Below are 16725 nucleotides of genomic sequence, written 5' to 3'. Positions count from 1 at the left end.
AATGAATGCATGGATATGTATGAATGGATAAATAGTAGGAACGAGTGTTTGTAAGCATGTATGGGTGAACAGAAGTAAATGGTCATTTGCTCTTTGAGTAGCCCAAATATTTAGTGTACACTTGTCTTCTAATTGTTTAACCCTGTGCTTGTTGTGTGTCTCTGTTGTAACTCTCCTCCCAGTGTCCACAACATAATTCTCCTTGGGGAGACTAATAAAGATACTTTGACTTTGACTGAAAAGTTGAAAGATTTGGCAGCAGCTTTCAAAAGTTATAGTTTGGTTAACGACCATCATCGTCCTGTGTGAAGTTCTGCAAGATTGTGTAGAAAACAGGAATTTCTTGTATAGTTACCACCAAGTAAAACACACCTAGAGAGGATTTCTTAGTTCACATGATTTTGTATTTTTTTCCAAACTTTTTTTTATTGACTTTTTCAATTTGAACAAAAAGTGACAGAGCAGAATAATCAAGTATCGCGGAGGCTACAAATGGCGATCATATTCAGGTTATACATCGAATTAACAGCCTTCATTATAAAACATTTATGATTCATACAGCGAAGCAAATTTCACACAGAGAGTATAATGTTCTTATATAAACTTAAAATACAGTTCAAATGAAGAACAATTCAACACAACAGGAATATAACACCATAATTAAGTAAAGAAAGACAACATTTAATCAAAATCTATTTGAATTAATCATGTAATGACATCTGAATGTGTCCACAGTGGATGTTATTTAAATGACCAGTGTTATTATAATGATTCAGCTTGTTTCATATATCTAGTAGACTACTGCTGACAGGTTTTAGGGCAAAAACAGCCTTTGTCTTCCATAAAGAGTCTTTAAAGGATACCGCTCAAAATATAGGCTACGATCTTTTTCTTTGCGATAACCGTGACAAACCAAAAACAACCATTTGATCGTACGTGTTCTGAATAAGATGTTGCTGCTTCTGGACCAGCAGACCAGCAGAAGGAAACAGGTTTTCCTGATGTGTGATCAATTTCTGGATTAAGAACCAGTGCTTTTAAAATCACTATAATGGCTCTTGCAGGTTTGTCAGAAACTCCTCTATTTCTCTACACATGTGGCTCCTGCCTCTGTCTCTAATCTTCTTCAGAGTGTTGATGCTGTACCGACGAAAGGTGAATGGCTGCGGTATCGCTGCAGCCTTCATGTGATATTGTATTGACCTTTGGTAATCCCTACAATTGAGGTGTAAATGATTTGCATAGCAGTTGTAGAGCATCTGTTTGTCTGCAGATTCCAGATCTCTTTCTAGCAGTTCCTGATATATCTGCTCAGCTTCGTCCTGGCCGTAATTTAACTTTGCATATATATTTGCGAAAGCTATTTTCTTTATAAGGAAAGAATGAGGGTAGAGAGCAATCACCTCTTTATGGAGACTGATTGCTTTGTCTATCTCGCTTGGATTTAGACGAATGTGCCTGAAATAAATGATTTTCCATTTGTAGCAGAGTGCAGCACATCTCTTCAGATAACGCTGATCTGGATGGGTTCTCAGAGCCTCCTCTGCCAAATCAATGGCCTCATCAACAGATAGATAGTAACTGTAAACCTTTAGTAATGGTCTAATTCCACTGTAGCTGCTCACAGGATTTCTCAAAACCTTTCTTGCCAACTCACGTGCTTCATCTTCAATTCTCTCTCCTTTCTGAGTACACTGATTAAGGTAGAGGGCAGCGAGGTACAAGTTCTCTGGATCCTGTTCCTTGGCCACTCTCATTTTCTCCAAGAGGTCAGCCTTCACCTTTTTGTCATTGTGCTTGACAGGACCCACTAACCCTAAGACGTAGCTGCTGTTCCACTCCACCATGTCCGGCTGCATCCTGATGGCTCTCTGGAAGTAATCTGCAGCCTGCTTCTTTTGTTCTCCGCTGAACTTCATCAGGGTCCAGGCTTTCTCAGCGTAGATCTCTGGATGGAGCTCATCCTGGGATGGAGATGGGTATTTATTCATCAGGGTGTTGACCTTTGACAGGTAAGCCTGACTCTCTGCTTGGTCTCCCAGGTGGTGGTGCAGCCACGCCAGGTTCCCGTAGTTCACCACCAACCAGGGACCCTCATCTGCGTTTCTTATCTTGCTGAAGGCCTCTGCAGCCTTGTTGAAGAAACTCTGGGCGTCTTCGGTGAACCCCAGCTTGTACTGAACGAACCCCCGCAGGTTGTAAATGTGACCCAGCCAGCTGTTCCCCTCCTCGGGGCCGATGTCCTCCAGGTTGTCCTTGCAACGTAACAGCATGGACTTGCTGGGGTCCAGATCCCAGGTGAAGTGGCACTGCAGGGCCTCCAGTTTGGACTCCAGCGTTGTTTGACTCTGAGCAGCACTGACGGAGAATACAAATAACATCAACAGTAAGTTAATATGATATGTTATAAAGTGTTTGGATAAACACTGTTCATTTCATGTAGTAAGGAGGAGGGAATAAGGAAGATAGAAATGGCTCCTTCTTGATTTAGACCATGTATGTATGTATATATATATATATATATATGTGTAGATGAGGCATTGGCCGCTGCTGTTCATTGAAAAGATACATCAACACAGTTGCTATTTTGGGAGGGACAAGCCTCGCCTCCTAATGCATATACCGGTATGTCTTTTAGGCAGGAGGTCTATCCACAATTAAAATCTAAATTTCTCGCTGAATTTCCAACCGATTTTTCAAGCAGTATTTATGATACTGGACACTTAATAATAATTTCCTGTGTAGGCAAGATAGTAGGCCTCCAGACACAGTTGTAAGCCTTAATATAAAATAAATGGGTGGGTTATAAAACAAAATCACCCCCGTACAGTTGTCATGAAGGGTGAAATTACCTAAAGAGACCAAAACCGTTTTTTGTACCAGGCTTATTTTGGCATTGGATTTGGGTTGATTAACACGGCTCAAGTGGCCACTCGAGGAACTGCAGTTCAGCCTGGAGCTGCAGCTTTAATATAACACACATGACAAACATCAATGTCAGCATTTTACTAATTACTTAAATAAAAATGGGCGACCTTATCTGACACAAGCTAGCTTTCGCTGTATTCAGCATCAGGACAGTCACTTACAGTATGTTAGCTTAAATGAAAGGATAAACCTCAACACTTGGTAACGTTAGCCTAAAATATTGTAAAACACCTTTTTCATCGGTAAAATGTTATTCCATGTTGCTTAGTTTTTTTCCGTCCCAAGATGGCGGCGGCAGAGACGCATCTCACGAGCCGGTGGCAGTATCTACGTAGGCTCTATAGGCCATATCACTGGTTCTCAAACTTTTTTCAATAATGTAGGCTACCCCTTTTGAAAAGTTTCTTTAAGCCAAGTACCCCCTGACCAATGCTAATCATTTTCGGTAGAAAAAAAAAGTGTCTATAAAGAGGAACAGTACAGCCTTGTAACTGAAAAAAAACAAAAAACATTTAACTGTTAATGAGAAAAAGAGACAAAAAAACTGTAAAAAATACAAAAACTTGGAAAAAGATGGTAGAAAGAAGGAAGGAAGGAAGGCAAGAATAGGTCAAAATAGTATCAAAAACTCCAAAAGAGTGACAGAAGAAGAAAATAGCGAGAAACTTGTAAAAAGTAGAAGGACAGAAGAAGGAAGGAAGGCAATTAGGTCCAAAGAAGGTGACACAAATGTCACATTTTTGGTAGAAAAAAACAATTCTAAGAGGAACAATGTTCTGGACAACTATTAAACATTTAGTTAAAAATCTCCTGTACCCCCTGCAGTCCTCCAAAGTACCCCTAGAGGGACACGTACCCCCATTTGAGAAACACTGCTATCTACGCATTAATAGATCTCAACCACAGACTGTGGACGTTTGAGACAGACAGACAGAAAAGCAGACAGGAGGACGGACGGACGGACAGAATTGAGGAAATAAAGAGGGGAGGACAGACAGGAGCAACCTAAGAAATAAGGAAAAGTGGCTGAGGCAAGAAAGAGAGAGGAAAGGAAGGAGGAAATGAAAAGTGAATAATTGGAAAGGTGGATGAAAAGAAATAAAAGAAATAAAAGGAGAGAAGTAACAAAGACACAAAATGAGAAATGAGGAAAGAAAGTAGCCTAAGATGGCTGAAACTAGAGCCTAAACCCCTTAGGAAACACATTATAGTTAAAGTAAATGAAGTACCCTAAAATAAAAGAAGAACAAAAACTAAATACAAGGAGCTACAGCTCTATTTAGTAGCCGATTTCTCAAATGTATCCACCGTTATGGCAGTGTAGAATAAAACTTTCAGAAAACAAGTGATCAGTAGCCTACATAGGCTAGCCTAATATTCTTTCTTTAGTTCTTAAAGACATATAGCATGAACCTGGCTTTAAGGTGAGGTGTATTGTCATCCTATTTTATCTGATCATTCTATATAACATGTATTTAAGCTTTATCTGAACATTTATGACTGGTATCTAAGATTCGACAGGAGACCTCAGATGAACTTTACTTTCAGAAGACACCTCTCTGGAAACATCTGTGATGCGTTATCAATCTGCCCTCAAAGAGAGAGCCAGTTAGGATGATAGCCATTGGTCAAAGTATTGTTTCCTCCCCCATCTATGTTACACACATTATAGAATATATACCATGTTAAAACAAAGAAAGTCAGAGGACCACTGGAGAATTGGGAAAACAGGTCCTCTCCGGGCTCTTCAGAGCTTGTCAATTGATGCTGATTTCTTTGATGTAATAAACCTTTATAATCAAGATTCCTCACCACACAACATTACAGCATTGCTACCAAATACACTACAAAGGGAAGAAGGAAGAAATGAAAGTAGAAAGAAACGTGGAAGAGAGAATAGTAAAGAAAGAAGGGAATCAAAACATCGTCATATCCAATATACCAATATGTCTGGCTCTGGGATTTAGTAATAGGTTATAAATCATGACCATTCTCATTATTGAGCTACTCACCACATCATTCAGCTGTTTTCCTCCACTCAGCAGTTCTCTAAGAAGCCTGTTAGTTAGTCAGTGTTGCTATGATGCTGCTCCAAAGACAAAAGTCCGAGGTGTGGCATTTGCATATCATTTGAAATTTTCACTTCTTTTTTAACGCAGCTTGACTTTCATTTCCCAGGAATTGAAGTAAAAAAAAAAAAAAATCAAAAAAAGGAAAACCAAAAACATGACTCATCACATGGTGTGATTATTTGCTTGTACGTATAGATTTTAAGTCGTTTCTTCTTCTTGAAACTATAAATGCATTATTATGCTATATTTAGTTTGAATTGACACTCTGAACATTCACAAATGTTGTCATTATTTTTAAAGGCTGCCTGTTTTACATCTGTGCTGGGGGACTACTGATGAAAATAAGCACTTTTGAGCTAACTCAGGCACATTTACATTGTTTTAATGTTGATTAATGTTCACTGTCCCCTTTCAAATAAAGAAATCAAATGCAAATGGACTAAAAAGAATCCACACATAGCCTCAACACTTTGAAATATAAATCAGACACTTTATATTCAAACGTGATGGACTTAAAATTACGAAAGCAATGAAAACATTTGCAATTTGTAAATCTGCCTTAACCCTCCTGGTGTCCTTGGGGTCAAATTTGACCCATTTTCAAAAAGTTTCTATATCAGAAATTTGGGTTTCTTTCAACCACATTGTCCAAAAACATAATGTGGAAGGAACGTTGGAAAAATTGACAAAAATGTTGAAATAATGTGAAAAAAAAATTGAAAGAATTTGAAAACATTTTGAAAAAAGTGACAGAAATGTTGATAAAAGGTGAAAAAACTTTGGAAAATCAGTGGTTCTCAAACTTTTTTTCAATAATGTACCCCTTTTGAATTTGTTTCTGTAGATAATTCTGGTGAATTATTATGTTCGCTCTCTGTATGGACGCTACGAGACACCGTACTTTAGGAAGTGCACATGCGCAGTAGGATTCTAGTTCTGTGTGCACCTTTTATCATTGACATATATACATGTCAATGGTGTGCACACAGGTCTCCGCCAAGTTGTATATGGTTAATGTCGCCTGTTACTTTAGACTGAATAAGTTCCACATGGTTTTCTGGAAGTTTATCAATAACCGCTTGGGTTCATAAAGTAAGGACTCCTCATATATTTCAACATGGTGTCAGAAGAGGGATGAATTCATCGCCTCCAAGTTCCACGTGACTTTTTGTTTTTGTCTCGAGCGGACACACACAACTAAGTAGAAATAATGGCGGATGGATTCCGCAGACCAGACCCCGTCGTTTTTGACGGGAACGTGGCCGAGAATTGGCGGATTTTTGAACAGGAATATGATATCTTCATAGCAGCGGCGCACTCAGACAAGCCTGCCAAAACAAAAGCGTACATCCTGCTTAATCTCGCGGGACCGGAGGCCATCGAACGGGAGCGCTCGTTTGTTTACGCGGCGGAGGTGAGGGCGCCCGGTGGTGGAGACGGAGCCGTCGTGGTTCCAGCTGAATCCAGAGAAAACCCGGAGTGTTTGAAACGGAAATTTCGTGAAGTGTGTAACCCTCAACAACACAACAAAAGCATGGAGAGACACAAGTTCCATTCACGAAATCAAAAGCAAGGTGAGACTATTGAATCCTACGTCAGTGACTTGAGGATCAAAGCTGAAAGTTGTTACTTTGGAGACCTGACGGAGGAGCTGATTTGTGACAGAATAGTGTGTGGCATCACGAATGACAATCTAAGAAAGGCGTTGCTACGTGACAGTGAATTAACCCTAACGAAAGCCATTGCTATCTGCCGCATGTATGAAATAACTGAGGAGAATAATAAGGCTCCATCCCAGCCCCAAACGGCCGAGGCGGGTATGGCTGCAGCCCGGAGCGTCCCATGTCACGCAGTCCCGTCTCATGCCGATGCGTGTCCAACGGTAAGTTCGCAGGGTCAAAAATTAGAGGTGTCTAAATTAATCAAATAATTGATGCATTGAATCGTGGACGTGGACGATGCATCGATAATCAGCCGGCTCATAATCGATTATTTCTGTTTACATTCTAATGTCGGCCTAACAACATTTCTGTTTACATATTCTGGTGTGTTTTGCACATTCAGGAAGTGCCATGTGCTCAGTGCTGTATAGTTTTATGTATCCAGTTTATTTAGTATTAGAGCACTGCAGAATGTTTGGTTTTTGAAGCTTGAAAAGCTATGCATTAAATATCTTACATGGCTTTAATAGAAAAATGTATTTGACGCATCGTGATGCATCGAGACATCGAATCGGAATTGAATCGCTGACATGATAATCGTAATCGAATCGGGAGATCAGTGAAGATTCACACCGAAATTGCGAATTATTTTCCAGATGGAGTCACCGGAGTGATGGGGTTAGTTTGTGACCACGTTTGTTGCAACCAATTGAAAAATGTTTTAAAGTCTTCATAATCTCCGCATTTTCGTTGCAAAAAAGTCCCATAATATAGCTTAGCATAAAGTTGAAAAATTTTGTGTTTACTTCACACAAGAGCAGCCATTTTCCCCTGTTGCCATGGGAACGTTATGAAGTGACGTCATTCCGCGACGTGAACATCATCGAAAAAAGCAGGATGTTTTCATCAAACCACAGTTTTTGCAAGTTCCTGCAATTTCATCGCATTAAATTGCATAAATATCATATAGCATATTCCATCGCATTTTTTAATAAAAAGTGCAGCATAATCAAGGATTTTTGCCCCGCAAAACAACACAAAAAAACTCTGCATTTTTCTGGAAGGATTGTAAAGTAACAATTTCAGCCCTAGATCTAGTTTGCTGATTTCTGGATGTCGTGTCCCTGATGGTAACGTACTATTTGATGAAACATCAGTGTTGGTGGACATCTGTTGGCGAACATTAGCTAACGTTACCTAGAGCGCTTCATGGTTGCAGACTTTGATGGTTTCTTTCTGTGATTTTTTTTTTTCCTTAAGGTACACATCAGTGTCTTTAACAAAAATAACACACCCCCGGTGACACGATGCACGGTGTGCTGTACCGACCATCATTGCCCCCTTTGCCCCACTTCCATATACAAGCCCCGGTTTAGGGCAAAGGTTTTGCAGCACATGGAGGTGCATGTAAAGAATGCCATTCAACATGAAGGTTAGTTCCCTCCATCAGCTTTGTGCTACGCCATCATTTCTTTGTTTGTAACTACTGCTACTTAGTAAGCTTACTAATAGTAACTTTACATGCCAGTTGCTTTATCTTATAAGGTAAGCAGGTAATGTTTGTGTCCCTTCATAGATTTCTTCATAACAAAATGCCACCTGGCCTGCAGGAGTGGAAGCAGTGGTCACTTCCACTGCCCTTTCTGCCTCAAGACCACAATAAAGAGGCAGGCCATACTGAGGGTTTGCAGATCTGTAGGCCACCTCTCCATGACGCCCAGTTGGATGCTGATGCAGACTGCAGAGAGATGGGCGTCAGTTCCCAGACAGAGGAGTGCAAAGGTCTGAAATCTTCATTTTCTGTGGAGCTGCATTGGCTGTGTTCACTTAATCGTGTTAGTTGATTGTCAGTTTGATTGTGATCAATTCTCTGCAGCAGGATCTGTGAGCCTACCTCATATCAGCCCTGACAAACTGCCTGTACCGGTGAGTATATGTCTGTCTGTTTGTAAAGAAAGCTTATCTGTGTGTGAATGTTTTGTGTGTTTTCCAAACGTATGTGTGTGTGTGTGTGTGTTTTGTGTGTGTGTGTCAGGTACATGATGGTGAAATACATGGACAACGAGACCCAGCAGAGAGACCCCAAGACCCAAGGAAAAGGAGGAGGCAAAGGGGCCCAGGACAATCCCTCCTCAACAGTCGGTTAGTGTGAATGAAGTAAACTTGAAGCCTTGTATACATGCATACCTACAGGTCAAAATACTTCAAACTGTCTACACAATGAATTCTCAAAATAAGTGTTAAATGTGTTCATTCAGGAACCTGTTGACCTGACTATGGAGGGGATTCACACACACCCGGTCCGAGACCCGGCGCTAATACGGCACCGGTGCCTTAACCACCGTGATCTACCGGACCGAATAGCAACGCAGATTTCGGTGCCTTATTTAGGTGCCACTTAAATGCCTGCGCTCCTCTCTGATGCTCCGAAAACAGACGTTAGAGGCAACTGAAACATCGCCGCACGGGACGCTAGTTAACGCTACACTCAACAGCAGGTAACGTTAGCCTACCGTTAGCTAGCAGCTGGATTAAACACGGTTAAAATGCTGACAGCTAAAAAAAGTGTAAAAGTGTGCCTGTATGCCGCTGTTGTCTAAAAAACAAGACAACAGATGTTGCGTTCACTTGAAATTCGCCTCGCCGGCCTTGTGCTGCATTCAAAGTTATTGTAAAATACCCAACCAGTGGTTGTTTTTGTCGTTTAACAGGAATTTACTGGTGAAATAAGTTATTTTTATTACATTTTTAATAAATCATTTAATTTTGACCCTGTGGCCTTAGCAATAAACAAGCACACTGTCAGTTTGGGCTCCTTAATTTATTCACCTTTTTCAGCCCTTCTGAGTTTTCAGGTATGACTGTATAATGTGCTTTGAAACTGGATGGCTGTTTGAGTTGTCACTTTTGGACAAAAAAAAAAAAGACCGACAACTGCCTGAAACAAAAACCTAATCTAAATACTGTATCACGGCAAAATGCGAGTATGCGTTTGTTCTATACCGACAGGTTAGGTTGGACGAGGAAGGCGGGGTGAGCTGCGATAGCTGGGATACGTTCTGGGGACCCCCCACCCTGGATTCTGATATGGCAGGAATTCCTCAGGAGGGATAACAAGGATCTGCACACACAGGAATACAAAAAATAAACATGTTACACTCTTTCCAAGACTGCTTTTTATTTTTATCTTCTATATCGTTTTCACACTTGACTGGGACAGACATTGCTGCTAATACAATTGCTCATCAGCGAGGGGAGAGGGCATGAGACGGGAGGCACCAGGTTGCAGCCAGAATGAATTTTTTAGTTGGACTATAATCTGCATTTATTATATAGACGGACATATATTTTTAAGTATTTTATTCATCAGTAGAATAGTCTGCATTTTATCTTGTAGACATACTGTATGTTTTTTCAAGTATTTCATTAATTTGATTGCCGTTACTGTTTAGTTAAAAAAGCACCAAATATATTTTTACGTATTTTATTCATTAGCATGATAGCCGACGAGAGAAAAGTAGAAGCTCGGGGAAGCTTTTACTTAGAAAAGTAAGATCTTTTATTAAAGTATTTTATTCCGGACGGCTCGGCATGGGACGCTGGGCTGCAGCCATACCGTCTTGGAGGAACAGCCACCACTGTTGACGCAATTCAGCCAAACTCCAGCGGGTGGCACCGCAGGTCAAGACCTAAACCTCGAGCAGGCCAGCGTGAGGCGAAGTCCATGACAAACTGCAGTAACTATGGAGGCAGCCACGCAGCACAGAAAGACAAATGTCCTGCCTTCACGCACCAATGCCATAACTGTCAATTCAATAATTACAAAAAATGCTGCAAGTCCATGTCACACAACCAAAGTCTGAACTTTCTGTGAAGTTTGCGCAGAGGTCAACTGCGCAACTGGGTTATAGGTTACCAGGTTGAGGGTTTGAGGTTGCCAGGTTGAGGTGACTAACAGGTTGAAAATTGTATATGGTGGATTGTATGAATAAGATGCGTTTCATACAAGATCTGGCAACTAGTCACCATTAGACAAACATATTGGTCTGATTATTTATAAAGGAGTTTGGGCCGTGCTGCAAATTACGGGAGTTTCCCGGGAGAAATAACAAACCGGGAGGGGTCCAGGAGATAGAGCTAAAACACGGGAGAAACCGGGAACAACGGGAGTGTTGGCAGGTACCGTATGTATATGCTATATTTAATTTATAGTGACATTCACAAATAAAAATGGACTAAAAAGAATCCACACATAGCCTCAACACTTTTTGTAAATTTGTAAATCTGCCTTCACCCTCCCGATGTCCTCGGGTCAAATTTGACCCATTTTCAAAAGGTTTCTAAATCAGAAATTTGGGTTTCTTTCAACCACATTGTCCAAAAACATAACGTGGAAAGAACGTTGGAAAAAGTGACAAAAATGTTGATAAAAGGTGAAATTCTTTTGAATAAAATGTTGATAAAAGGTGAAAACATGTTGAAAAAAGTAACAAAAATGTTGAAAAAAGGTGAAAAAACATTAGAAAAAGTGACAAGAAATGTTGGAAAAAAACAACGTCAATAAAAAAGTGCAGAAAATTTGACAATAACATCGGAAATTTGTGACAAAAGAAATTGGGAAAAAAGTGACCAAAAAGTGACAAAAACGTTTTTTTTTTGTTAACATGACAATACCGTCACCCAAAAAAAGTTTTTATGTGAAATTTTGACCCAGAAAAGTTGCATGGTCGACGGGAAGACAACGTCTTAATTTCGTGTTACTCGGTAGGCTGTGTATAGATAGATAGAACCTGTGTATAGGCATATTGTTTTAGTCTTGTGTTTTTACACTCAACACATGTAAAGAATACTTCTTTTTATGTGAAAAATATGTCACAATAATGATACAACACAGATTTATACATAAAAGACACAACACACTAAATGGAAATAAAGGTGATGTGCCTTTGAGCATCTTCTGTCTGCAGGTGAGCTGGGACAGCGGTTACCTAGGAGACGCCTGCATGATGACGTTCTGCTGCCACCTACCGATGTAATCAGATTACTGTTTGTTACCACTTCACACTGACAGGGGTCAGTTTCACTGAAAAACACTTCTATTAGACACAAAGTCTCTATTTAATCATCTTTAACCTGTCACCTCGGAGATATTAATATACAGTTGTATTTTTTTGATGCTCATGTTGAAAGTTAACCCTTGTTTTGTCCTTGGGTCAATTTTGACCCATTTTCAATGTTTTTTATATCAGAAATATGGGTTTCTTTCAACCAAAATTGTCCAAAAATAATAGTTTAGATGGTTTTAAAACCGTATCCTGGCTAACCGTTGACATGTACCGGTCTGTTCTTAACTATTAGTCGAAATAATTCATAATTTCTGCTTTTTTTAACTCAAAAATTAAGTATAATGTCACATAAATTAGGTTTATTGACCATGAATTAAAAGAAATGTTGACAAAAGTGACAAAAACTTTTAAAAAAGCGACAAAAACGTCGATGGGAAGACAACACGAGGGTTAACAAAACAAACAGTTTGGCGGCAGCTTTCAGAAGTTATAGTTTGGTTACCGTCCATCATCGTCCTGTGTGAAGTTCTGCAAGATTGTGTAGAAAACAGGAATTTCTTGTATAGTTACCACCAAATCAAAACATACTTAGAGAGGATTTCTTAGTTCACATAATGTTTATTTAATAGTATCGTGTAGGCTACAAATGGAGATCATATTCAGGTTATACATCAAATAGGCTAACTATTACATTAACAACCATTTATTGTTCTTACAGTAAAGCAAACTTAATGTTCTCATACGAAGTAGAGCTACTCTATTTCTTGACATTAAAAAGCCACGTAGCAATCAGGAGGTCTTCACTGTGAGTTTCCTCACTTCCATTTTGACTTTTTTAAAGAATTTTCCACAATTTCCTCAAAACCTTCCCCCAAATCTTGTGTATATTATCAAATGAATAAGTATAGGCTGCAGATTACAGGGAATGCATTAGCATGGATTTAGAACCAGTGCTGTTAAAAACACTATGGCTCTTGCAGGTGTTCCAGAAACTCTTCTATTTCTCTACGCATGTGGCCTTTGTATTTCATCCTCTCCAGAGCTTTGATGCTGTTCCCACGAAAGAAGGACTGATGCGGTATCGCTGCTGCCTTCATGTGATATCGTATTGATGTGTTGCGATCGTGACGATCGAAGTTTAAATGTTTTGCATAGTTGTTGTAGAGCATCTGTTTGTCTCCAGGTTCCAGATCCATTTCTAGCAGTTCCTGGTATATCTGCTCAGCTTCGGCCTGGCCGTGATTTGACTTTGCGTATATATTTGCGAGGTCTATTTTCTTCTCAAGGAAAGAATGAGGGTAGAGAGCAATCACTTCTTTATGGAGACTGATTGCTCTGTCTATCACGCTTGGATTTGGGCGAGTGTAATTGAAACAAACGATCTTCCATTTGTAGCAGAGTGCAGCGTATCTCTTCAGGTAACGCTCATCTGGATGGGTTCTCAGAGCCTCCTCTATCAGGTCAACGGTCTCATCAATAGAAACATAGTTTCTGTAAATCCTTAGTAAAGGATTAATACCACTGTAGCTGCCGACAGGATTTCTCAACACCTTTCTGGCTAACTCCCGTGCTTCATCTTCGATTCTCTCTCCTTTCTTTGCACAATACTCGAGGTAGAGAAGAGCAAGGTACAAGTTCTCTGGATCCTGTTCCTTGGCGATTCTCATTTTCTCCAGAAGGTCAGCCTCCAGCCCTGTGTCGCTGTGCTTAAAAGCATCCGCTAACCCTAAGATGTAGCAGGTGTTCCACTCCACCACGTCCGGCTGCATCCTGATGGCTCTCTGGAAGTAATCGGTAGCCAGCTTTTTGTTAATGTTCAACTCCGCCAAGGTCCAGGCTTTCTCAGCGTAGATCTCTGGATGGAGCTCATCCTGGGATGGAGATGGGTATTTATTCATCAGGGTGTTGACCTTTGACAGGTAAGCCTGACTCTCTGCTTGGTCTCCCAGGTGGTGGTGAAGCCACGCCAGGTTCCCGTAGTTCACCACCAACCAGGGACCCTCATCTGCGTTTCTTATCTTGCTGAAGGCCTCTGCAGCCTTGTTGAAGAAACTCTGGGCGTCTTCGGTGAACCCCAGCTTGTACTGAATGAACCCCCGCAGGTTGTAAATGTGACCCAGCCAGCTGTTCCCCTCCTCGGGGCCTATGTCCTCCAGCTTGTCCCTGAGACGGTAAAGTTTAAATGTGCTCTTGGGGTCCAGATCCCAGGTGAAGTGGCACTGCAGGGCCTCCAGTTTGGACTCCAGTGTTGTTTGACTCTGAGCAGCACTGATGGAGAATAAAAATAAATATTAAAACATATCATCAGACTAGTAAACAACATGCTCTGAAGTGTGCCATGTTTGGATAACTAGCCTACTTTTCACGTCATTGAGGAAGGTGTGGGGGGGGGGGATAAAGATGGAAGGATGCATGGAGCATTGAATGTAGTAATTAACCCTTGTGTTGTCTTCTGGTCGACCATGCACTTGTTGTCCTTCTGGGTCAAAATTAAGACTTTTTTCATGACTTTTTTTCAATGTTTTTGTCCCTTTTTCCACATTTTCGATGCTATTTTTCACTAACACCAACTTATTACCAATAGTTTTACACGTATGTTTGGAATTCATGGTCAATAAATCTCATTTATAGGAGATTAGACCTGATTTTGAAATGATGAATGATTTTGACTAATATTAGAGGAACGTATGTTGGTGGAGAATCATTCTAAATTTAGTCCGGTTTTGAAACCATTTCCATTTTATTAAATGCTATAAAATTGAATACCCACAATGCAATGAAAGTAGTAATCGAGTACTTGCTATTGAACTTACATTTTTTGAGAAATTTGGTTAAAAAGAAACCCATATTTCTGATATAGAAGTTTTGAGAACGGGTAAACAATTTGGGGACAACAGGATGGTAAAGTAGGTCAACCAAAGCGCCTGCTCCACTTTTTTTTGCACTATTTTATTCCACCCTTTAGTTATCATCACATACAACAGACAGACATGGAGTAGAGAAATGATTTAATTCATTAAAGTTAAACAAAGTACATTTAGATTCCTACATTATATATATATATATATGCTACAAGCATTTAGCATTTCTCCAACTTCTTGTTTAACAATAAGCCTATATATAGATTGTAGATTTGTAGGAGCTATTATGTTAATATTTTGGGTTCTGGGACTCCATAATAACATAATAAATAAATCATAATGATATACACGTTACTCATACAATGATATGAAATGCACAAGGAGCTATCACTCACCTCATCATTCAGTTTCCTCGACTCAGTTCTCTAAATATTCGTCTGCTTTCTGCTCTTAAATGCTGCTTTGGGTTCGCTGGCATAACGTCGGTGGTGTCCAACTTCTGCTTTCCTCTGAGGGAATCCAAGTGAATGCCAGTATTTGAAAATCGGAAACGCATGTTCTGTCTTAACCACACACCATGACTATTGTTTGCCAAGAATGGAAACCTACAGGTTCATGTTTTAAGTTTCCTTTTAGCTATGATACCACACTACACTGGGTGAGACATTCACACTCAAGGTGTCACATTTATATGGTTGCATCTTCCCATCAAAGGGAAATATTAAGCTGTCAAATTCTTGGATTTAAACATGTTTAGTATTGTGGACACTTTGAGCAGCGTCTGACTGTCTGCAGGGTTTAGATTAGATTAGACTTGTCTTCGGCTTCTCCAAAACATTAAAACACAACTATGACATTGAATGTTAACAAACATTAAAGTCCCAGTGTGTAACGTGTTTAGTTGTTCATTATCTAAATCTGTGTTGCCCGTTCACAAACGTGTCCTTTTTCATGAATATTTACCACCACCATCATTTCCAAGTATTCCTATTGGCTTGAGATTTTACGTTTGCATTTCATGCTCCATCTTGAAATACAGTAGCCGGTAAGGGACATACAGGACATACTGCTCCACCTTTTGCGTTTTCGCGTCACATGATAAACTCACAGGTGCTGCTAACGCTGCTAACGGGTATCGTAGCTTCCTGGCCCCGGCAAGTTTGAAGAAGGAAACATGGAAGACCGTACATATTCAAAATCCAAATTCTTTTTCTTCACCCAGAGAAAGAAGAATGATATTGCAAAGAGCGCTTTTTGAAGCGTGAAGGCTACCGTAGCTGGAATACGTGCTTTGAACTGCGTGGCGCGAGAGAGTTGATTGCGATACATGATCTCAACGCTAGATGGGAGAAATTCCTACACATTGGACCTTTAAAGATATAGCACACTTATATGACACTCCATTAAACATATAACAATTGTGCAATGAGCCGAAACAGCAGCAGGTGGAGAGGAGGTAGGATACAGCCTACAAGACAACATATTTTAAATACCTTTTTACATCTTTTCTAATGCACTTATTTTGCATTCACTGCCTCTACGGCATCGGGAACAAAAAGACCTCTTATACTGTAAATATTCCGGGACTCGCCCTCGGGACCATAGGCACCGATACCCTGGGTGCTCCGGAGCTCGAGCACCCACGGAAAATACTGAGCACCCACGTGTACCAGGGCCAAAAAGAAAATGTTGATTTTTTTTTGAGAAAAATATATTATATTTGATAGAAAATTAACATAAAAAAAAATCTGAAATAAAATTTTTAAAATAACACTGCTCTTTAATCCGCATTAATCTCCCATATTACAGAACGTTTACAGTTACTTATCACTTGCAATAGTGGGAGACATGAGCCCTGTCCTTGTTTTTCAAAAGTCTTTCAACATCAGGGCTCCAGCTGACTTACTAAATGTTCTTTTATCAGTGTCCCACTCCCTCGATCGCTCCATCTTGACCGGCTGACTCAAAACCAGTGACGTCAGCACGGCTCACAGCACGTGAGGCGGAGCGGGAGAGAGACGAAATACCGCCATCTTTGTCACTTTCAAAGTAAGACGAGAGGAGAATAAGCATGAGCATTTCAAATGCCATGGGGGGCAGGGGCGGATCTAGAAAAATATTTATGGGGTGGCGAGTG

General features: G+C 40.2%; 3 protein-coding genes and 1 long non-coding RNA gene across 6 annotated transcripts; 2 read left to right on the top strand and 2 right to left on the bottom strand.

The window, feature by feature from the left end:
- Positions 1-439: 439 nt before the first annotated feature.
- LOC114561385 (interferon-induced protein with tetratricopeptide repeats 1-like) lies at positions 440-5070 on the bottom strand. Its single transcript, XM_028587391.1, has 2 exons — positions 4941-5070; positions 440-2358 (listed from the first exon to the last, which is right to left on the bottom strand). The coding sequence occupies exons 1-2, from the start codon at positions 4946-4948 to the stop codon at positions 1047-1049; spliced, it is 1320 nt and encodes a 439-aa protein (XP_028443192.1). The 5' UTR covers positions 4949-5070; the 3' UTR covers positions 440-1046.
- An 877-nt stretch (positions 5071-5947) lies between these two features.
- Positions 5948-9047, top strand: LOC114561391 (uncharacterized). Of its 3 annotated transcripts, none has more exons than XR_003693351.1 (6): positions 5948-6882; positions 7922-8093; positions 8238-8443; positions 8541-8587; positions 8697-8803; positions 8920-9047. XR_003693351.1 is itself a non-coding variant. In XM_028587399.1 (5 exons), the coding sequence occupies exons 1-5, from the start codon at positions 6211-6213 to the stop codon at positions 8933-8935; spliced, it is 1173 nt and encodes a 390-aa protein (XP_028443200.1). In that variant the 5' UTR covers positions 5948-6210; the 3' UTR covers positions 8936-9047. The 3 variants fall into 3 exon arrangements, 1 of the variants encoding a protein (XP_028443200.1); XR_003693350.1 differs by having other exon boundaries at positions 8538-8587; XM_028587399.1 differs by lacking the exon at positions 8541-8587.
- A 72-nt stretch (positions 9048-9119) lies between these two features.
- Positions 9120-9824, top strand: LOC114561395 (uncharacterized). Its single transcript, XR_003693353.1, has 2 exons — positions 9120-9159; positions 9671-9824. It is a non-coding gene; the product is annotated as an uncharacterized LOC114561395 (long non-coding RNA).
- Positions 9825-12663: 2839 nt separating this feature from the next.
- Positions 12664-15125, bottom strand: LOC114561389 (interferon-induced protein with tetratricopeptide repeats 1). Its single transcript, XM_028587397.1, has 2 exons — positions 14984-15125; positions 12664-13995 (listed from the first exon to the last, which is right to left on the bottom strand). Exons 1-2 carry the CDS (start codon positions 14989-14991, stop codon positions 12693-12695), a joined length of 1311 nt encoding a protein of 436 aa, XP_028443198.1. The 5' UTR covers positions 14992-15125; the 3' UTR covers positions 12664-12692.
- Between the last annotated feature and the right edge of the window lie 1600 nt (positions 15126-16725).

The sequence above is a fragment of the Perca flavescens genome, chromosome 9, assembly GCF_004354835.1.
Source record: "Perca flavescens isolate YP-PL-M2 chromosome 9, PFLA_1.0, whole genome shotgun sequence".
NCBI lineage: Eukaryota > Metazoa > Chordata > Actinopteri > Perciformes > Percidae > Perca > Perca flavescens.
Note: the sequence above shows the minus strand (reverse complement) of the source record. Positions and strands in the feature narration are given on the sequence as shown.

Excerpts from the sequence above, each read along its gene's own strand:
- LOC114561391 (XM_028587399.1), top strand. The coding sequence starts at position 6,211 with ATGGCGGATGGATTCCGCAGACCAGACCCCGTCGTTTTTGACGGGAAC. Across the intron at positions 6,883-7,921 it reads ATGCCGATGCGTGTCCAACG|GTACACATCAGTGTCTTTAA; the intron begins GTAAGTTCGCAG and ends TTTTTCCTTAAG. Across the intron at positions 8,094-8,237 it reads GAATGCCATTCAACATGAAG|ATTTCTTCATAACAAAATGC; the intron begins GTTAGTTCCCTC and ends GTCCCTTCATAG.